Source organism: Prionailurus viverrinus, chromosome A3 (assembly GCF_022837055.1).
Source record: "Prionailurus viverrinus isolate Anna chromosome A3, UM_Priviv_1.0, whole genome shotgun sequence".
NCBI lineage: Eukaryota > Metazoa > Chordata > Mammalia > Carnivora > Felidae > Prionailurus > Prionailurus viverrinus.
Window position 1 is genome coordinate 80335961 of NC_062563.1, and position 22734 is coordinate 80358694.

The 22734-nt window shown below is 39.3% G+C and overlaps 1 protein-coding gene across 1 annotated transcript; it reads right to left on the reverse strand.

Moving 5' to 3' along the window:
• Positions 1-1656: 1656 nt before the first annotated feature.
• On the reverse strand, positions 1657-16536 carry CCT4 (chaperonin containing TCP1 subunit 4). The gene is made up of 14 exons (XM_047852477.1): positions 16280-16536; positions 13281-13333; positions 12417-12506; positions 11411-11519; positions 10161-10303; positions 8626-8747; positions 7809-7941; positions 6434-6573; positions 4414-4510; positions 4223-4333; positions 4001-4131; positions 3633-3867; positions 2090-2203; positions 1657-1854 (listed from the first exon to the last, which is right to left on the reverse strand). The coding sequence occupies exons 1-14, from the start codon at positions 16404-16406 to the stop codon at positions 1840-1842; spliced, it is 1620 nt and encodes a 539-aa protein (XP_047708433.1). The 5' UTR covers positions 16407-16536; the 3' UTR covers positions 1657-1839.
• Between the last annotated feature and the right edge of the window lie 6198 nt (positions 16537-22734).

Below are 22734 nucleotides of genomic sequence, written 5' to 3' on the forward strand. Positions count from 1 at the left end.
TTATAATCTAATCCTGGAAGTGACCTGTCACTTCTGTTCCATGCTTATTGATCATATGCTATCATTAAACCCTGGTACAATGTGGGAGATGGTGGGGGTTACACAAGATTGTGAATACTAGAAGGCAGGAATTACTGGGTGCTACCTCAGAGGCTGGCTCTCACACCCACTGTGATCATTTCCTTTCTGCATTTGTACTCTAGGTCCTAGCCAGCAAGAAAGGAAAGAAAAAAAGAAACGAAAGGAAGGACTAGAAAGGGTAGGGGGGACTCTCAATACTTACAAATTTATTTATATATCAATACATAATGGTGTGTATAAATAAATAAATAAAAGTTGGGGTGCCTGGATGGCTCAGTCGGTTAAGTGTCTGACTTTGGCCTAGGTCATGATCTCCTGATTTGTGAGTGTGAGCCCTGCGTTGGACTCTGCTGATGGCTCAGAGCCTGGAGCCTGCTTTGGATTCTGTGTCTCCCTCTCTCTGCCCCTCCCCTGCTCATGCTCTGTCTCTCAAAAATAAATGTTTAAAAAATTGAAAAAAAAAACAAGTTCAAATATAAGTCATTTGGATTAAAGAAAAAGTGTTTTTAAAATTTTTTAAATGTTTATTTTTGAGAGAGGGACAGAAGACAGAGTGAGGGGGTAAGGGGCAGAAAGAAAGGGAAGACAGAATCCGAGGTGGGCTCCAAGTTTGGAACTGTCAGCACAGAGCCCGATGCAGGGCTCAAACCCACGAACTGCGAGATCATGACCTGAGCTGAAGTGGAACACTTAACTGACTAAGCCACTCAGGCAACCCTGGATTAGAGAAATTTTTTGACTTAAATAAGACTTACCATTTATCAAATTATTTACTAAATGAGTTACCAGATGTAAAACATACTTCAGACTGGTTGGCTGCAATTACTTTTCCACAAATATGGAGGGCCCCAGCTGTTTTCATAATAATCCTTATGAAATACAACACAGGAGATGGTGGGCCAAGTGGTACCAGATTGTGTAGGCGCAATTTATGGTCCACATCAAAGGTCTGGCCTTTATCCAAAGGTAGACGAGGTGACGAAAACTTATGAATGTTTTAAAAATCACTAGAGTGAACACACTAGAGTGAACACACTAACTGGAAGAAAGCCAAAGCAAGGACAGAAACTAATTTAATTCGGAGATTTTACATGGCTCATGGCAAGAGATGATGCTTGGATCAGGACAGAGGCAATAAAGATACTGTAAACCACTGAAGAAATGACATTATGAACCCCTATGTATAAATAAGATTTGATACATATATGCATATAGTTTTATTTGTAAAAGAAATCCCAATTTTCACAATAATGGTTATATTCTTGGAGGAAGGGATTAGGATAGGCTAAAGGGACTTTTCATTTTTCACTTTGTATCTTCTTACACTGTTATCTTTTAAAACAGCATATACAGGGCTTTGATATTTTTGTGTAAATGGGGATTTATCAGGGTGATGAGCATACTGGGCCATTTAAAATTCTCAATACTTGTTTAAAACAAACAAACTTCAAGTACCCAGGATTGAGACCTAAACGAATCCATAAGTGAATGTGAATTCATTTTCTCTTCTTATACAGGTCAAGAATATCCGAAGTAAGACTATTGGGGGTAAAAGGGACGATAAATTAATCTGCCTTTTGAAACCAAACATTTAATACTTTAATTCAATTATGTCAATACAATTTCAAGCAAGTGCCAACTGGAAGACCAGGCCTGGGAATTTGTAGAGGAAAACAATCTTCCAAACAGCAAGGAGATCTTCCACTCCAGACACACTGTTAGTGGCTGTGATGGTGCCAGTTGGCCAGTGTTACTTGATTACCGAGTGTTTACCTGACAAGAAAAAAACCGGAGTTCCACAACTTGTAATGATAAAATTTTAACACTGGTTTAGGGCAATTACCAAATCACTCCTATTTTTACAAGTGAGAAAAGACTGTAAAAGTATGAACTGTTACCACCTGAGGACCAACAAAGTATCATTTACCACCCTGCTCCCCTCCCAAAACTCTTTTAAAAATATGCCTTTTTGACCTTATAGGGAAATCCACAATCTATTTATACTTACCACATCATCAATTTTCAGAATGCTCCGGACAGTTTCAGTTGCTAGAGTCAGTGCACTGACTGAAACCAACAGAGGCTGGACAACCAACTCCTCCAAAATGTTGGAAATACCACCCTGCCAAATAGCACAGATTGCTTTTAGTGTACTTATTACTTACATCACCAACTACACTGTTACAAGTTTGACTTAATAAGGCCTTTTAAACCTCATTTTCCCTTGCCCTAGTCAAAAGTAAAATATTCCCTACTAAGCTCTTCTCCGTATTGTAGGTTGTATTTAACTAAAACTTGGAAAAACTAAATTAATGCTAGATCCCCCCAATCCTAATCCCAAAATAACTCCTATTATCTGGGCAAAAATTAATCATACTAATTAAAAACTGTAAGATCTTTAATGTTTAAACCATCCCTGAATCCTAATCCTAATCTGGCCAAATCTGGTCTGCTCTTCCTTTACATCTCTCTTAAACCCTACTTTTAAATTGTTATTGCCACTATCTCGGTCCCCTTTCTCTCAGGATTACTGCATTAATTTACAATGGCCATAGCAGGCCACCGTGCCTCCAGTCTTTCCCCCTTAAAATACTTTTACATCATCTTAGCTTCTTGACTTAAAAAAAAAAAAAAAAAAAAATCAGTAGCTCCCAACTATTGGAAAACAACCCCCCTCCCACATACCTGCCCCAATACTCAAAGGCATATTCTAGCTCTTATCTAAGCTTCCCAAAGTTAAATTCCAGTGTATCACCAACATATAACCCACAAGACAAAATGAGTCACTTCCTGGTCCCTTTCACCTGTAAACCATTTGCTTTTCCACCTAAAATCTCATTCCCTACCAATCAAAGTTGTGTCTTCATGAAGTTTCCCCTAACCAGGCAGTGCCCTTCCTTTGGAGTTTTGTATCATTCCGAAAATATTACCTTGGATCTTCACAGTTGTTTTTCCATTATATATTAATTTGTCTCTTCAATAAAAGGAGACATTAATATAAAAAGGGAAATTATTACTGTTGTATTTACCCTATACAACCATACTTGGCTGCTGGCCACAACGGCAGCAATGGTTAACATTTACATAGTGTTTATGCTAGGCAACTTAGTAAAAGCTTTCTAGTTGGTAATACGTTCAATCTTCACAACAGGCTTTTGAAGAAACTATTAACTGTCTTTGTTTTTACAACTGAGGAAAGTGAAACACAGGCCAATTAATTCACTAACAGTCACACAATCCATAAGTACCAAATAATTGATACTTTTCAGTTAAGGCATCATCTTCATTCTTACTCAATGGCCTAAACTAATTAACATGCAGATCTCATACTTAAATCCAAGATTATTTTTTTAAAAAGTAATCTCTACACCCAATGTGGGGCTCAAACTTACGATTCAGAGATCAAGAGTCACGTTCTCTTCTAAGCCAGCCAGGTGCCCCAAAATCCAAGATTACTTTTCATTAGAATGCTTTTCATTCAATAGATGATTATGAAGCTTTTAACATTTTAATCAACATTTTCTGCAATAATTAAGAGACTAAATTATTACCTTTCGGACATTAATGCCAGTAGTTTTTTCTCCTTGGGCATGGCGGTTTCTTAGTTCTGTTACTGTAGAAATGGGATTCAAGCCAGCATTTTCAGCTAGTGTAGATGGAATGACTTCCATAGCATCTGCAAAAGCACGAACGCAGTAGGATTCCATGCCACTCAATGTTCGTGAATATTCAGTTAACCGTAGGGCCAATTCTATCTCTGGAGCACCACCTCCTGCAATAAGAGCTCTGAAATTCACAAATACATTTTTAGCTTATTTTATCCAACAGAAAGTTATTCTTAATAACTTACTATTTATACTTTAAAAAGTCAAAGTAAAGAAATTTAATGCTCAAAATATTACTCAGTAACTTCTATTACCTCTTCTTCACTAAACAGCGAATAACACATAGAGCATCATGAATGGAACGCTCAGCTTCTTCAATCACCAATTTGTTAGAGCCACGAACAACAATTGTAACTGTTTTTCCAGGGCTTGCACAGCCTGTAATCTTTAGTAAACAAACTCCAAATTAGGTATTTGAAATAAGGGTGAAAACAAAAAATCCAGATAGATAAAAAGCTTTATTATAATACTGTTACCTTGAGCAGTTTGCCAGAACCATTTAAATTGACCTCCTCAGCTAACTCAGCTGATCCCAGCATGTCGGCAGTGAACTGGTCAATATGAGCAACTGGCTTGGTTCCAATTGTCTGGGAAAAAAAAATCAAATCCACAAATTAAGACATTTGATTAAGACAGTATTTTCACACAGATGCTAGGAATATTTTACCTTACAAATGAATTCAATGTCTTCTCTTTCAATATCCTTAACCACCATAATCTTCATTTTGTTCAGGAAATGTAATGCAAGATCACTAAGAGCATCTCTGAAATACAAATCAGGGATTATATCAATGCTAGATTAAAATAAAAACCACTTTGCCATTCAACTGCTTTTTGTCATTTTTTTAAAAGATTTTTTAAAGCTTATTTATTTATTGGGGTGGGGGGGGGACTGTGTAGGGGCAGGGAGAATACCAAGCAGACTCTGCACTGTCAGCACGGAGCATGATGCAGGGCTCAAACTAATGAACTATGAGATCATGACCTGAGTTGATAGCAAGAGTTGGACACTTAATCGACTACGCTTCCCAGACACCCCCCGAAATTTGCATACAACTTTTGACTCCTCCTGCCCTTTTTTAGAGAGAGCACACAGGAGAAGGGGAGGGGGGGCAGGTAGAGGGAGGGAGGGACAACCTCAAGCAGGCTCCACACTCAGCGCAGAGCCTGATGCAGGGCTTGATCTCAACCCTGGAATCATGACCTGAGCCAAAATCAAGAGTCAGACACTCAACTGAATGAGCCACCCAGATGCCCTGACTTCCCCCAAACTTAACTACTTATAACCCAAAGATCAGAGCCTTATGAATAACATAAACACTTAATCGATATTTTGCATGTTACACGTAGCATATGTTGTATTCTTTTTAAATATCTGAGAGAGAGAGAGCGCGTGCAAGCAAGGAGAGGGATAAAGAGAACAGAGAGAATCCTAAGCAGGCTCTGCCCTGTTAGCACAGAGCCCAATGTGGAGCTCAAACCCATGAACTGTAAGCTCACAACCCAGGCTGAAATCAAGAGTCCGATGCCAAATTGACTAAGCCATCCAGGCACCCCTATTCTTATGATAAAAATAGAGGAAAGAAAATGTTAAGAAAACAATGAGGAGAGGTGCCTGCCTGGCTCAGTCAGAAGAACATGCAACTCTTGATCTCAGGGTCATGAGTTTGAGCCCCACATCGGGTGTAGAGATTACTTAAATGAAACTTTAATTTAAAAAAAAATTTTTTTTAAATGTTTGTTTATTTTTGAGAAAGAGCACAAGCGAGGAAGGGGCAGAGAATGAGACACAGAATCCAAAGCTGGCTACAGGCTCTGAGCTGTCAGAGCCAGACACGGGGCTCAAACCCATGAACTGTGAGATCATGACCTGAGCTGAAGTCGGATGCCTAACCGACTGAGCCACCCAGGCGCCCAAGATTACTTAAACTTTAAAAAGCCATGAGGAAAATACACCTGACAGCACTGTAATAAAAAAAAAAAAAAAAAAATCCATATATAAGTGGACCCACACAATTCAAACCTAAGTTGTTCAAGGGTCAACTGTATATCCCACATATTTAAATCATCACAATGGGAAGAGAACCTACTTTAGAGAATGATCAGAATACAGTGCTGTCCCACCAATGCAGTTTCATCCTAGATTTCCAGTGGTTTACTCACTTTGAAATGTTTCTTTTTTAAAAAAAAATTTTTTTTTTTCAACGTTTATTTATTTTTGGGACAGAGAGAGACAGAGCATGAACAGGCGAGGGGCAGAGAGAGAGGGAGACACAGAATGGGAAACAGGCTCCAGGCTCTGAGCCATCAGCCCAGAGCCCGACGCGGGGCTCGAACTCACGGACCGCGAGATCGTGACCTGGCTGAAGTCGGACGCTTAACCGACTGTGCCACCCAGGCGCCCCTGAAATGTTTCTTAAACAATTGCTATAAGGGATCAAAAATAAATGTCATTAAAAAGTGAACAAAAGAGGGTCGCCTGGGTTGCTCAGTCGTTTTGAGTCCTGGACTTCAGCTCAGGTCATGATCTCATGGTTTGTGAGTCTGAGCCCCCACCTTGTGCTGCCATCAGCATGGAGCCTGCTTTGGATCCTCTGTCTCTCTCTGCACCTCTCCTTCTCACACACTTTCTCTCAAAAATAAACATTAAAAAAATAAAAAAGTGAACAAAAGAAATAGCCCCACACCTCAGAATAGACTTCTGTATGAGAAGGACATTACATCCTGTTTTTTTAATTTGCTTCACTAAATTTAGAATATAGGCTCTCTCCTCTCGCAGCACTCGGTCCATCTGGACATAGTCAGAAACTACTATTTGATTATCCATCTGTTGAGAAAAAGAATAACATATTAATAAATTGCCTTATAAGAGGTTTTTTTTTTTTTGCCTTTAATTTTTTTTTAGTGAGAAAGACAAACTTTTAATGCAAATATCATGTATCATGTATATTCAACCAAAATCATACCAAGTAAGATATCATACTGTCACCCCAGAAAAGACCTAGGAAGACCAACATTAACTCAGGTCATTAACCAACATTAACTCAGGTCTTTAACTTTTATCTATACACCTTGCTGTCTTATATTTTTTGCAAGTACATTTTTGGTAACTGTGAAATGATTATCCTATTTCCTGAATATGTCAATTTTCTTCATACAGATATATGCGTTCCTGAAATAATTTCAGTTGCGTCCTTTTAACTCTATGGCTTGTTAAAACAAACAAACACAAACAAAACTGGCATGCTGAAAGGAGGTACCAGGGACAAATCTTGTTAATCAGTGGTGTATAAAACAAAATTAATTTTTCTATGGGTTAAACTTTTGGGAAACACAGGACTAAAAATGTGTAATGCAATACACTGTAAAGAAAACAAACCTGAGCGAAGTGACAAGCTCAACCACCCACTTTTGGAAACAGCACTTATGACTAAAAGATATGAAAACACCTTTAAAAACATTTCTTTAGAGTATAAACAGTAACCTGGTTTAGTTTCATTTGTGCTAATGTAGGACAAAAGATCTGTCTGTTGCTATAGGGTGGGTGGAGGTTTCTCAGAAACCAGAAAGAATTTAGAAATTCTACTTACACTGTAACTTTTCCATAACCTATTTCATACATAGCCTCTATTGCTATTTGCCTTATCTATGAAGTCAACGCTTAGTTCAATGACAGTCAATTGAAGCTACAGATTTGTCATGTCTGTCATCAACAATTTCTACTTTTGTCTCAATTTCACTAATTCTTTTTTTTTTTTTAGTATTTTATTTTTGTGAGAGAAGGAGAGTGGGGGAGAAACAGAGGATCCAAAATGGGCTCTGCGCTGATAGCAAAGCCTGATTCAGGGCTCAAACTCAAGAACCGCAAGATCTTGACCTGAGCTGAAGTTGGATGCTTAATCGATTGAGCCACCCAGGCACCTCAATCTCACAAATTCTTTTGAAACCTATGGTTTTTATTACTAGTGTATTTTCTGTTTTTGTATTAACAAACAAAAATCTGAGCTATTAAAAAGTCGAAACACGTGAACAAGGAACCAATTGCATTTGGCTCTTACTTACATCAGTTTTGGGAGCAGATAAGCAAAACTGAATAAGCCCAATCTTAGCCTTTTCAACTCTGGTTATGCCAGAATTTGCCACCTTTTGAGTAAGTACCAGCCCTTCTACCAGCTCACAGTCATCAATTGTGCCACTAAGAGAAAAGAAAACAAGAAGACGACAGTTAACAGGTGGAAATCTGTTAAGTTTAACAGATTGCCGATCAGGGCACGCCTGGGTGGCTCAGTTGGTTGAGCGACGGACTCTTGATGTGGTATCAGGTCATGATTTCACAGTCATGAGATCGAGGACCCATGTCAGGCTCCATGCTGAACATGGAGCTTGCCTGGGATTTTCTCTCTGCCTCTCCCCCACTCCCTCTCTCAAAATAAACAAACATTAAAAAAAATACAGTGAGCCAAATAAAATCTGGGAGAAATAACTATTAAAAAAATAGATCACTAACAGATTAAAAATCATCAGTCGAATAAAACATGAATCATTTATTAGTGCCCTATTCCTGAACTCTGATCACACTACTGCCTTGCCATCGTAAAAGGATATAAACAAACTCTTGAGATTCCCATATTAATACAAGTTCTTAAAATTAATTTTTCTTTAAAAAGCTTATTTATTTTTGAAAGCAACTGAGGGAGGAGCAGAGAGAGAGGGAGACAGGGGAATCCCAACCAGGCTCTGTGCTGATGTCCTCAACATAGGCTTGAACTCATGAACCATGAGATCATGATCTGAGTCAAAATCAAGAGACAGAGGCTTAACCAAGTGAGCCACTGAGGTACCCCTTATTTTTACTAAAGTTAAAATTAGACATGCTTACCCAAGTTTCTTAACTATTTTAATGTCTCTCAGATCCACACTAGTAGCGGTGGCTGGGTCAATCACTTTCATCACTGCATTTACACTCATTGGAGAAAGCAGACTTGAATACTGAGAGACAACCTAGAATTAAAAAAATAATAATAAAATCAACTTCACAACAGAAAAAAATCCTAGTTCTTTAATGACAAAGATATTCAAGAAGTAATCTTAACCACTTTTCTTGGGTTGCAAAGGAAGAGTGGGAACATGAAGACAACATTCCATACAAACTGTCTTGTCCACTCACGTTGTCAGTCACCAAGGGCACAAAATGTCTGCTTGCTTTCCTGTTTTATTAATTTAGTAAACAGACTGTCTGAATTACTAATAATTCTATAGGAAATCCAAAAACCAAGTTAACTTTATGCAGACAATTCTTATCTAAAATGATCTTAGCCCTTATCATTTATATACTCATTCAATCTTCAGATGAGGAAATTTGAAGAGTCACACAGCTTAGTTTAGTGATGAACCCAGCACTAAATCCAAGTATTCTAGACTCTATGACCAATGCCTGTAACCACACTATTGTTACAACTGTGGACATTTAACAGTATCATGTATGTGACTAACACTAGCTCCCCATATAACACTGAAATAAAATGAATGTATTGATATAAAGCTGATGAAAAAAAGGGGAAAACACAGGAGGGATGAAGAGAATGTGACAGAAAACAATTAACATTAAATGCACAAGAAATTCTTAGAAAAAAAATAAATGCTTGGGGCGCCTGGGTGGCTCAGTTGGTTGAGCGTCTGACTTCAGCTCAGATCATGATCTCACGGTCTGTAAGTTCGAGCCCCGCATAGGGCTCTGTGCTGACAGCTCAGAGCCTGAAGCCTACTTTGGATTCTGTGTCTCCCTCTCTCTGCCCCTCCCCCACTCATGCTCTCTCTGTCAAAAATAAACAAACATTAATTAAAAAAAAAAAAAAAAAATCAATGCTTTAAATTTGAAAACTAAAAAAAGCAGCATTGATTATTAGTTAAGAGGGACTATGGATGGGCAAACCTGTCCTGGGTTCCAATCTCAACTCACCCCTTATTTTTTACTTATTTAGGAGAGAGAGCATGAGCGGGGGAGGTGCAGAAACAGAGGAGGACAGAGGATCCAAAACAGGCTCTGTGCTGACAGCAGAGAGCCTGATTTGGGGGCTCAAACTCAACAATCATGACCAAAGCTGAACTCGGACACTTACCTGACTGAGCCATTCAGGTGCCCCTCAACCTACCTCTTACTGATAGGTCTTGGGTTAGTTACTTAACTTCACTACATCTATTTCCCCATATGTAAAATGGGGATACAATTTATTTGAAAGCTTTGAAGGAGGAAATTTGACTTTAACTAATTTAGTTGTACAAATTACTTCAGTTATCTAGACACTCCAGACCTAACATTTATGAACTGTTTAACATCAAAAATCACAATGTAAGAGTTGCAATTCTTAAACTTTAAAATGTGATTTTGCAATGATCTCTTAGTACTGGACTCACCTTTGAGTTCAATGAAGTGGTAGCACTATTTAATAAAGTTTCTCTGTCACTCAGTTCCACAGGTCTAGACATGTCAGTCAAGATTTCAATACCCTTTTCCAAAGCCTTCTGGAATGACTCAGAAATGATGGTCGGATGAATCCCTGTTTGTTAAAATTTCGTTATTATAACACATGAACTACATATATGGCACATGTTAAAAACAGAAACTTTCCACTCATAATTTCAAAGCAGTCATAATTTAAAAAATTTTTTGAAAGTTTATTTTGAGAGAGAGTGAAGAGAGATAAAGAGAGCACAAGAGCACGTGTAAGCAGGGGAGGGGCAGAGAGAGCAAGAGAGAATCCCAAGCAGGCTCCATGCTATCAGCAGAGCCTGATGTGGGGCTTGATCTCACAAACCATGAGATCATGACATGAGTTGAAATCAAGAGTTGGATGCTTAACTGACAGAGCCACCGAGGCGCCCCAAAGCAGACATATTTTTTAAATTATCGAAACTGAGGCTTCATGGGGCGCCTGAGTGGCTCAGTCAGTTAAGCATCTGACTTCGGCTCAGGTCATGGCCTCACGGCTTAGGAGTTCGAGCCTCACGTCAGGCTCTGTGCTGACAGCTCAGAGCCTGGAGCCTGTTTCAGAGTCTGTCTCCCTCTCTCTCTGCTCCTCCCCTGCTTGTGCTCTGTCTCTCAAAAATAAATAAACAAAACAAAAAAAAAATTAAAAAAAAAATAAACTGAGGCTTCAGTTATAAACAAAATAGTCTGAACAACGTTAGCTGCTATTATGGCTAATAATTTATTTCCATTTAATTTGGAACAGATCAATGCTGCACTCATGATACTTTAAGACTGAAGCCAAATTATATACTTTTCAAAACATCACAATTCTAAGTAGAATAAGTGACTGGAGAGTCACTACTATGATTAAGCACTATTTATCAGCAGAAGAACCTATACAATCTCTCCCAAATCACCATTCTCATTTAGAGCCTAAGATTAATAACACCACCACAGCTTATTTTAGAAAAGCAAAATTCTATCAAGTTTCATTCAAAATAAAGCTTGGTTTAAAAAAAAAAATAAGAAAGAAAAAAGAAAAAAAAAATCTTATTCATATGATAAACCAAGCAAAATTTAACCTAAAAATTCCTAATAATAAGATTCGTTATTCCAAATCAACTATCATATCTCCTATTACTTAGTATTTTTTGGCCTTTATTTAGGAATAAAACATGTCCCAAGTCCTACCTACCTTTCTGAAGAAGCTTGGTACAGGAATCTAAGAGAGAGCCAGCAATGATGACCACCGATGTGGTGCCATCTCCTGCTTCTATATCTTGCGCCTTAGATAGCTCCACCAGCTAAGGAAACAGAACATGCTAAGTTGCTCAATGAGAAATGTGAGGACCCAATAACATCTAACTGAAATATAAAACGAATGGCCTTCTGATCAGTGTCACAAACAACTTGACTACTGTTATCAACACTCTAAGATTCAACAAAATTTTTGACTTCTTGGGTTTCATTTTAAAATGATTGATATATTTGTGACACAAAAAATTCTGCTTAGGTATACTCTCTATAAGAAGCTGTATTATGATTTCTGGTTCAGACTATGGGTTGTCAATTTTTTCTCCCCAGCTATTAAAAAAATTCCTGTCAGAAAGCATAAATAATGTTGTAGAGTTGGAAGCTAAAAAAAATGCAGCATTCTAGATGGCACAAGTGTCAGTTTGGAGTCCTCTGGAAGCTCATCTGAAATGACTCTGTGTAAGTAGAATCTGATTCACTTCAAAAGTCAACTTTACATAATTAAACGTAACTTTTTGATGAAATTTCTTTTCTTTTCTCACTTGACACTGGAATCATCATCACACTTAGCTGAATTGGTAATTATTTCTAATAAACACCAGTGTAAAGTTTAGACATGTGATTTATTTTGCACACAATCAAGATTACATTGCTCCCTTCCAACTAACACCCACTGAGCTAATAATTCACGGCATTTCATGTTTTTATCTCCTTTTTCCTCAACTACCTGGCACACTCCTGTGGACAAGGAGATTCATGTTTTATTACAACCTTGCACTGAAGAGCACAATGCTAGGCACACAATGCATCCTAAAAACATGCCTGCTTAACCTAAACAAAGTAAATTCACAATGCTTAAATACAATGTGATCAAAGAAACAAATTTAACTCTTTATAAATATCAAGCAATACACTTAAAAAACCCACTCATCCAAAATTATACTTACCATTCTGGCTGCTGGATGTAACACCTGCATTTGTTTCAGAATGGTGGCACCATCATTTGTAATGGTCACATCGCCTTTTCCATCTTGAATCTGGAAAGTTTTGTTTTTTGAAAACACTGTACTTCAAAAATTTTGTTTTCTTTACCCGGCACTATGACACCCTAAAGCTCTAACTTTAAAACTTCTTAGTAGAGAAGTTAATTTATGTTTGCAGAGCTTACAACTGTGCTTAATTTTAAATTCTCTTCCCTTATGTTAGTATACTGATTTAAGAATATACAGCAACAGCTTAACTTTACAAGTGCAATACTTGGCTTTACTCTAGCTATTTTTGTTTGTTCGAAGTGAAGGAATCTAGACACTGGATATAATTACTATTATTCCTGGGTTCATATCCATAGTAACAAATGACACTATGGATCTCCAAAAAAGATAGCATCAAGAACATAATGTACACACTTCTCACAGTTGAAATAGTAACTTATTTCTTGGTATTCTCAACTTAGCTGTATTCTCTTGCTGGAAGAACAAGTGAAATTCTACAGACCCATAGAGGGTCACAGTTATTTACCAATAAGAAAACACTGAACTCAAGCGCTCATAGCTATTGCCTTACTGTACTTTCCATGTAACAAAACAACAGAGAACTACTCTGGCGGACACACTTTCAATGTTAAAAGCGTCAAATAAAATATGAATTATAGTTAAGTCCTACTCATTCCAAAGCAATCTTTTATTCTTCTAAACTTTCAAAGTACCTTTCTAATACTTTTTATTTTTTAAGCAGCACATCCTAACCCTCTATTGAGATTTTGCAGTGTGGACAATAGCACTCAATATGTAACAAACAGTTCAAGTTTTTACCATTTTATCCATTCCTTTAGGTCCAAGGCTTGTTCTAATAGCATCAGCAACAGCTGTAAACAGAAGGAAGAAATCAAGGCTCTTAAGACAAAATGAAACAAAAAAACCCACGAAGTATTTCTCCTTTCAAATGATCATTCTGTCCTTATTAGGATATGGTATACAACTGTTTATACTGTGTCCACTAAAGAAAATTCATTGTCTAATAATAATCTACTGGAAACAGTAATTCCTTTAATTGTATGACATTTCACCTTTTGTTGGTACAAGTCCCTGTAAATAACTTTGTGCCCTACCTATGGCAGAACACATTTTAAGGATTTACCTAATCTTTCTCTAAATATCAAAATAAGTACAACGTAGTCTGAATGAAGACTGTATTTTCTCCATTCCTTAAGACTTCCTAATATGCTATATAATTCCATTTATTTGTCTATTCTGTCTCTCCTACCTATAGACAGTAATTTCTGAGGGCAAAGAGTTTTGTCCGCTAACGTGACGCCAGTATATATATATGGCCTACAGTAAAATACCTTTTGGACACCTTCCAACCCTGCCACCAAATAAACCAAGACAAACAAAGAGCCCAAATCTTAACCCAAACAAAAACCCAAACAAAAACCCCAGCTTTCAGTCATCATCAATACATTATGAAATATATCTGGGGCGCCTGGGTGGCTCAGTCGGTTAAGCGGCCGACTTCGGCTCAGGTCATGATCTCACGGTCCGTGAGTTCGAGCCCCGCATCGGACTCTGTGCTGACAGCTCAGAGCCTGGAGCCTGTTTCGGATTCTGTGTCTCCCTCTCTCTGACCCTCCCCCGTTCATGCTCTGTCTCTGTCTCAAAAATAAATAAACGTTTAAAAAAAAAAGTGGAGGGGCGCCTGGGTGGCGCAGTCGGTTAGGCGTCCGACTTCAGCCAGGTCACGATCTCACGGTCTGGGAGTTCGAGCCCCGCGTCAGGCTCTGGGCTGATGGCTCGGAGCCTGGAGCCTGTTTCCGATTCTGTGTCTCCCTCTCTCTCTGCCCCTCCCCCGTTCATGCTCTGTCTCTCTCTGTCCCAAAAATAAATAAAAATGTTGAAAAAAAAATTAAAAAAAAAAAAAAAAAGTGGATACTTGAAATATGTCTGGATATACAGTCTACTGTTCCAAAGTTACTTATTATTTGTCCCTAAGAATGTTTGTTTTAATAGTCCATTTACTATTTTCTAAGAAAAACTAGATGTGATGAACAGTCAAGTCAAATCCTCTTTTCTTTGACAAGCCTAAGACAAATAATTAGGCCTTCCCCTTCCTCACATACCACCTCACCCCATATACACAAGGCTGAGATTGTGACCTAATAATTGTATACGCCACAACCAGCATAATACTTCCTCCTTTATTGTGTGAATGATAAAGATCTTTAGAGAAAATATTTGCTATAATTTAAAATTTTATTTTGTAATTTTAGGCTGCTGTTCCTAATTATCCAGTCAATATTATGCTTTCAGGCTACTGTAGTGTACCCACATGGCCATGATTCTAGAAGCAGACCAATTCACTTTAAGAATGCCCTCACATTCAGGACACCTGGCTGGCTCCGTATGGAGACTATGTGACTTTCATCTCAGAGTAGCGGGTTCAAGCCCCACGCTGGGGGTGTTTAAAAAAGGCAAAAAAAAAAAAAAAAAAGGCTCTGACATTCACCTGCGAAAATTCAGATAACACACACATTATCCAAAAAAATAAAAGATTTTTTTTAGACTGCTTACATTTCTAAAACTGTCAGATGTTTAACATACTGTGTGGCACACAGTACAGTCTGTTAAATGACTCATGCTGAATAATACTAGACTTTTTTTTCACACTATCAACCAATCTGGGTGGGTGGGGGGGCATTTTTTGGATAACATCTAAATAAAAAACTGGCTCCCTGAATTAAACCGAAAATGCACCTAACTAAAGCAACTTTCCTCGATCAAATTTGTTGAGTTTTGTCTGACTTGGAAAGACTAGTACTCTCTGTTCTGAGTTCTCTTCAAGGTCAGGTTCACAGATAATTCATGTGGCCTCTTCTCACCGACCTTTCGAGATTGGCCCCATTTTACCCTTCCAATCTCACCTCTCGCTTCTTCATGCACTTTATGCCGTGATGGAATGCTCACTGTGTTTCAATATTCAATACACATTGGGTAACATCTCTAAGCCTTTGTTCTCATTTTTCCTTCCAGATTCTTCTATCTCAACTCGACTATTCTTAATTCTCACAACTCTAAAAAAAAAAGCCTCAATTTTACGGGGGAGAAAACCCTGGCTAGAGGTCGAAGGTCACAAAGCCACCGAGAGAATTGTAACTCAGGTCTTCATTTCTACCATACACCAAAATATTCTATAAAACGAAACACCAACAAACTGTCCATGTTTCTAGACTTGTTTGTGTTTCGTTGCACATACAGGGAGAACATAAAAGCACAGCCTAGATCTTTCCATATTCCCAAACAGGACGGATAAGTCTTTCCCACAGCGTAATACAAAGGTCCCCGCCCCAATATAAGCACTAAGTTCTCAATTCGTTTCATTAGTTACGCCAAGAGCTTACTTAAATGGTACTTTTACAAGGGCAAGAAAACTAAAATGGATTATGCAAACAACATTCTACCAATGGAACCAATAAGCAGATAAGCGACAGGGCTCTTGTGTCAGATCCCAAAGGACTGCAGCCGCACGTGCGGGCCTCGGCTGCTTTCTACTGGAGTGTGATGAGGGACCGAGGATGAAAACTTATGGGCGTCTGAGACCCAGGATGGGGCCAGTCCAAAGGTCTCCATACTAGGCACTGGGAATTACCGGCAAAAAACAGCACAGATCCCTCCAAAGAGGGATCTTTCCATCTATCACTGGAAAGACGAGATCATCTCAAGGAACAGAAAATGTGCCTTGGCAACCCAAGATCAGAATGACAGTGCAGACAGAACTCGACCCCGCACGGCCGCAGGTCAGACCCTGGGAGCGATACCTTTGGCCGCGGAGATGTTGCTGAAGCGGATCTGGGCCGGCTTGTCACGGTCCTGATAGGCGCTTTTGTTGCGGCCGCCCGCAGCCCCGGCGGGCGCCCCGCTCCGGGGAGCCACGTTCTCCGGCATGGCAAGGTCGGCTGGGTCTGCGTGGGCTTGGGGAGGACGGATGGAGCCGGATTCCGGACGGCCGCAGATTAACGGAACGCGCCCACCGCCTTCACGAACCTTCCAGAAAGCGGCGAGTGGGGGGGGGGGGGGAGGACGTGGAGAAGGGGGCCTGCCAAGTGGCGCGGCGCCGAGGTGACGTAGCAGGCTGCCCGCCGCGCGCCTGTTGAGGCAGCTGCGGCAGGGAGCTGGGGGTTTACAAGGAGTGTTGGCCCCGGGCCCTGGGGGTGGAGGCATGGTGGCGGAGGACCCTTGCGAGGCCGACCGATCATCCCGTGATTTTAAAGGCAGGTGTTGGGCACCCACGTCGCCGGTGGCTCTGTGCTCGCCTGTAAGGTCCCTTCCGTTAACTCAAACTAGAAGCGTCTGCGAGGTGTTGTGGTCTCCCTGGTTACTCCTGAAAGGGCGGGACTGAGCCCTTTTTTGCTGGGTCGCTTAGTCTTGTATTTTATTCATTTTGAAATATATGAATATTCGGTTTTGTTCATTTTGAGATAGAGTCGGAAGAGAGAGATTTAGAATGGGTATCTGTTTTCATATGCTTGAAGTGTTGTCGCCTATTGATTTGTATTGAGTGGTAGAGATTAAGTGTACCGTCATTAAATCCCAGGGAATCTTACACGTTTTGAAGCTATGATTGCCTGCCAAACCAGCAGTCCTTGTCTAGTATAACCTTCTCGTTGTGTACTAGTTTCTTACACGTAATATGAGCCACTCACAGGGAGCCTAAGAATTTTAATTACGATCATTTAGTTCAGTTATGTGCTAGGTGCATTGCTAAACGCTTTACACATTTTATCTCATTAACCTTCACAATACGATAATTCTATGAAGTGAGGGCCATTATCTTTTTTTTTTTTTTTTTTTTTTTAGTAGATAAGGGAACCAAAACAAAGAACCGAAGCCCAAGGGGTACCTGTAAATAGATTGAAACCGTGTTCCCATGCAGAGCTACTGACTTCCCCCGTCAAGAACTAAACTGTTGGGGGGCGTCTGGGTGGCTCAGTCGGTTAAGCGTCCGACTTCGGCTCGGGTCATGATCTCACGGTCCGTGAGTTCAAGCCCCGCGTCGGGCTCTGTGCTGACAGCTCAGGGCCTGGAGCCTGCTTCGGATTCTGTGTCTCCCTCTCTCTCTCTCTCTGACCCTCCCCCATTCATGCTCTGTCTCTCTCTGTCTCAGAAATAAATAAAATATTAAAAAAAAAAAAAGAACTAAACTGTTGGGCTTCTATGACCATTGTGTTTTATTATGGAAGTTCATGTAGGTGAAGTTCATTCAATGTTTATTCACGAGTGATTATTAACCTTCCATAAAGTGGCGGTTGCTTGGGATAGGTTCCAGAGTAGTATTTAATTCTGTGATCACACGCATTCAGGAAATTAGCACTAGAAGATAAGTCTTCCTGGGTGCTCTCTGAGCTGTATGCTTTTGATGCTGACTTCTCTTTTAAAAGGACCAGACTTAAGGGCACCCAGGTAGTTCAGTAGGTTAAGCCCCCCACTCTTGATTTCAGCTCTGGTCATGATCTCACCGGTAGTGTGTTCAAGCCCGGCATGGCATCTGGCTCTGTGCTGACTGTGGAGCCTGCTTGGGATTCTCTCTCTCTCTCTCTCTCTCTCTCTCTCTCTCTCTCTGTCTCTCTCTCTCTCTGCCCCTCCCCCATTTGTGCTGTCTGTCTCTCTCAAAATAAACTAAAAAAAAAAAAAAACAAAAAAAAACAAACCAGGCTTTTTCTATGTAGCCATAAATGTCCTATGATTACTTGTTGAGACAACTGTTGTGTGATGATGGAAATAGCATAAATTTGGGGATCTAAAATCCTGGCCTTGAGTTCTTCTACTCTGCTACTAATTGGTTACGTGATCTTAGGCAAGTCATTTGTTTTCTGGGTCTCATTTTCCTCAGCTGTATAATAGGATTGAATTACATGATCTCTAAAGGGTTAAACTCTACCAATTTTATTAGTGTAAGGAGTAGACCTATTAGCTGTAATGGACAGAGCAGAATTTGGAAGATGCCATTACTAGCTTTTTGGGACAGTCTCCATGAGTAAGACAATTGCTTTGATTATGCTGAAGTTTTCAAGTTATAAATATATTTTTTTCTTTTTCTGTAACAATTTGGAATTACTTACCTCCCCCCTACCCCAGACTTACACAATAGATCAATGCTGAAGATTTGATTGCTTAAAAGTGTTGATGTACATTAATTCCTAATTAGAATTGGATTACAGTAAGTATTAATATATGCAAACGTTTGTATCCTATGCAAAGCATTGTTAATAGTGAAGGATGAAAATATTGAAAAAAATCCTATCAGATCCAAGCAGACACAAAGTGTGAGAATGTTGACAATAGTGATAGCCTTATGGAGATTCTTTAATGATTTGTAAAGTAGATTTTGTAAAATAGTAACACTTAGCCAATCATCCAGATGAGGATTGTCTTCTCTAGGATGGATACTGAACCACTTGCTAAGCCCCTAGTAACAAGACTGAGCGAGGCACTGGCAGGGGTTGGAAAAGGAGGGAAGGATGTGTATATATTCCCTCTTTCCACACAAAAGACAATGGTAAAAACTTTGGTGTGAAAACAATAGTTATTATGTATTATCTATTTTTCTTCTCCCTTGCATTAGTTTATGTTATTGAGACCACAATTAAGCCCTATTTTCCTCAGCCATATTGCTCGCATCAAACTTTTTTTTTGTTTACCTTACAACATTACATGAAGCACAGGCCTGTTGTCCTTAAATATACTTTGATTTTCCTAATTTTTCCTGAAGGATTTCTAGTTCACATTTTTATCACTTTGTAAGCTTCCCAGTGAAAAAAATCCCTGTCTGAAAAGGGAAGAGGAAAAACCAAAAGGGGGTGCCTGGCAAACTTAGAAGCTTCATGACCTGTTGTAAGTAAACCAGATTTTCTGTTTAAAAATAGGAATGAACTAATGTTTAACTGTTGTGGTATTATCAAGAGCTATAAATACTGCAAATTTGTGGGAAAAATAAATGATTGTTGTTTTGGGCATCAAGATGTCGGGCACAACACAAAACGGTACTTCCCATTGGAAAAAAAATTGAACCTGAATCTAATCAAGTTCCTAGATCTAATTTCTTTCTTTAAAATTTTTTTAATAATTTTTTTCATGTTTTATTTATTTTTGAGAGAGAGAGAGGGAGACAACAGGTGGGGGAGGGGCAGAGAGCTAGGGGGACAGAGGATTTGAAGCCCACTCTGCTCCGACAGCAGTAAGCCCGATGCAGGACTCGAACTCAGGAACTGTGAGATCATGCCCTGAGCCAAAATCCAGAGTCAGACATTTAACTGACTGAGCCACCCAGACACCTCCCTAGATCTAATTTCTAATTTACAGGTTAATAGAACATACAAGGATAGAATATAGTTTTTATTTTTATTTTTTTTAAAGTTTATTTATTTGAGAGAGAGAGAAAGAGCACGAGGGAGGCAAAGAGAGAGAGGGAGAGAGAGAATCCCAAGAGGCTCCTCACTGTCAGCACAGAGCCTGATGCAGGGCTTGATCTCATGAACCATGAGATCGTGATCTGAGATGAAATCAAGAGTTGGTAGCTCAACCAACTGAGCCAACCAGGTGCCCCAGAATATAGTTTTTAAAAATGATACCATGAGGATACAATCAATAAAATATAGAATGTGGGAAACTCTTTAGGAAAAATGACCTGCAAATAAATTGCAAGAAAAGAAAGTAACCATGAAGATGGAAGGGGAATGTATAGATTAAAAGAGACTTCAGATAAATAAAGAAGGGGGCACAAGGATGGCTCAGTCAGGGGAGTGTGTGGCACTTGATCTGGGGGTTCTGAGTTCGAGCTGCGTGTTGGGTGCAATGAATGCTTAAATAAGTAAATAAACTTAAAAAATTAAAAATATGATACAAGCAATATGGCTTAGTAAAATAGGGCTTAACCATGGTCTCAGTAATAAACTAGTGCAAAGGAGAAGAAAACTAATTGTTGCTTGCTGGCTAGTCAATACTTAAATACTCAGTTAAAAAATATGAAGTTTGTGAGACAGAAGTTTGAATATGGATTTATATTTAACAACTACTAAGAAAGTTATATCCTTATGTGGAATAATTGTGGGTTTTTTAAGTGTCTCTTTTAGAGAAGTATACTGAAATATTTACCAATAAAGAGTTATATCTGGGATTTTTCAAAATAGTAAGGGGGAAGTAAATGAGAATAGAGTTGGAACAAGATAGGCAATGTGTTGGTATTTGTTGAAATGGTGATGGGGACATGATGGGAACCATTTGTGAGGTCGGGCTCTGTGCTGGGAGCTCAGAGCTCGGAGCCTGGAGCCTGCTTTGGATTCTGTGTCTTCCTCTTTCTCTGCCCCTCCCCTCCCTTGCTCTCTCTCTCCTTCAAAAATAATAAATAAACATTAAAAAACTAAAAAAAGAGAGAGAGAGAGAGGGAGAATGAGAATCCCGAGCAAGCTCCATGCTGTCAGTGCAGAGCCTGATGTGGGGCCCAGACTTACAAACTGTGAGATCATGACCTGAGCCCAAATCAAGAGTCAGACACTTAACTGACTGAGCCACCCAGACACTCCTGAATTAAAATATTTCAAAATGCAGAATGAGAGTTTTATTCTGTGGCAATCTCATTTCAAATGCTTGCTATGATAGTTATTTTGATTCACACAACTCATTTAAATTTTTTCTTTTATTTTTTATTTGAGAGAGAGAGAGAGCATGAGCAGGGGAGAGGGGCAGAAGGAAAGAGAGAGAATCTCAAGAAGGCTCAATGCTCAGTGTGGAGCCTGATCCCACCACCCTGGGATCATGACCTGAGCCAAAACCAAAAGTTGTATGCTCAATCAACTGAGACACCCAGGTGCCCCCTAACTAACTAACTTATTTATTTATTTATTTATTTATTTATTTATTTATTTATTTATTTATTTAAGAGAGAGGAGAAGGCCAGTAGGGGATAGGGGCAGTGGGAGAGAGAGAGGGAATCTTAAGCAGGTTCCATTCACAGTATGGATCCCATGACCCTGGGATCATGACCTGAGTAAAATCAAGAATCAGACACTCAACTGACTGAACCACCCAGGTGCCACTTGATTCATAAAGCTCATTGAAGGACATAAGGATACACAAGCTATGTGGAGGATTAGCACATGAATAAATTGAGCCCCTGTATGCTCCAGACCATCATCTACAACTCAGTCACCTAAATCAGAAACTGGGAATCATTCCTTTCATTTTTTCCTCTCTTCCCTCATCCAAAGCCTACAAATTTTACCTTCTTTGAATCAAGAATCTTTCTTATATTCTCTATCCTAAGTGTCACTGCCTTAGATCAGACCCATATCAACATCTATTTGCTTACTGTGATACTGTAGCCTTGGCCTTCCTTGCTCCTTCAATTTATTTGCCACACTGCCACATAGAGGAATCTTTTAAAAATGCAAATCTGGGGATGCTTGGGTGACTTAGTGGGTTGAGTGTCTGACTCTTGACCTCAGCTCAGGTCATGATCTCATGGTTTGTGAGTTCGAGTCTGTGTTGGGCTCTGTGCTGACAGCATGGAGCCTGCTTGGGATTCTGTCTCTCTCTTTCTCTCTCAAAAATAAATAAATAAACATTAAAAAAAAACCCGGCAAATCTGATCTTCCTATTACTCCTTTGCTTACAACTGTTCAGTTATCCTCAATGACCAAGTATAAAAGTCAGCATTATGTGTAAACTTTCCATCTCTGTGACACAGGCTGTTTATCTTTCCAGATTTATTCCCATAGGTTCCTCATTCTACTCTTGTTACTCTAGAAGAGGAAAAATATCTTTTTCCTTCTGCCCTTCTAGCTCGTTGGCTGGGGCTCTGTAACAAAAGATAGATTAACAAGAGAAAAGCATACACATTTATTTAATATAAGTTTCATGTGGCATGGAATCTTGATAAGGAAATGAAGACCTGAAGAAGTGGTTAAACCTGAGTATTTTTATGCTAGATTTGATGAAGAATGGAAAGTTGTGGGAAAAAAATGTGATACTACAAAAAGGTATGAGCTAAGGGTTGTAAATTGGGAAAACTCAGCAAACCTGTTTGTTCAGAGTCTCCTTGGCATCCCTCCCTCTTTGGAGATAATAATGCTCTGGGTATAGAGAGGGCAACTCTCACATGAGAGTCTTCTGACCTGCTTCACAAGAGAAGGGGGGAGATCAGGGAGTCCTTCCTGTACCTGTTATTTCCAAGTTTTGTTTCTCACGTTTCTTCAAATATTCAATATGCCAAAGTTCC

Bases quoted from the DNA above. Each gene is read 5' to 3' on its own strand.
- CCT4 (XM_047852477.1), bottom strand. From the start codon at position 16,406: ATGCCGGAGAACGTGGCTCCCCGGAGCGGGGCGCCCGCCGGGGCTGCG. The intron at 12,507-13,280 runs GTAAAAACTTGA...AAAACTTTCCAG, and splicing joins CTAAAGGAATGGATAAAATG to ATTCAAGATGGAAAAGGCGA. The intron at 8,748-10,160 runs GTGAGTCCAGTA...TTTTAATTCTAG, and splicing joins CCACTTCATTGAACTCAAAG to GTTGTCTCTCAGTATTCAAG.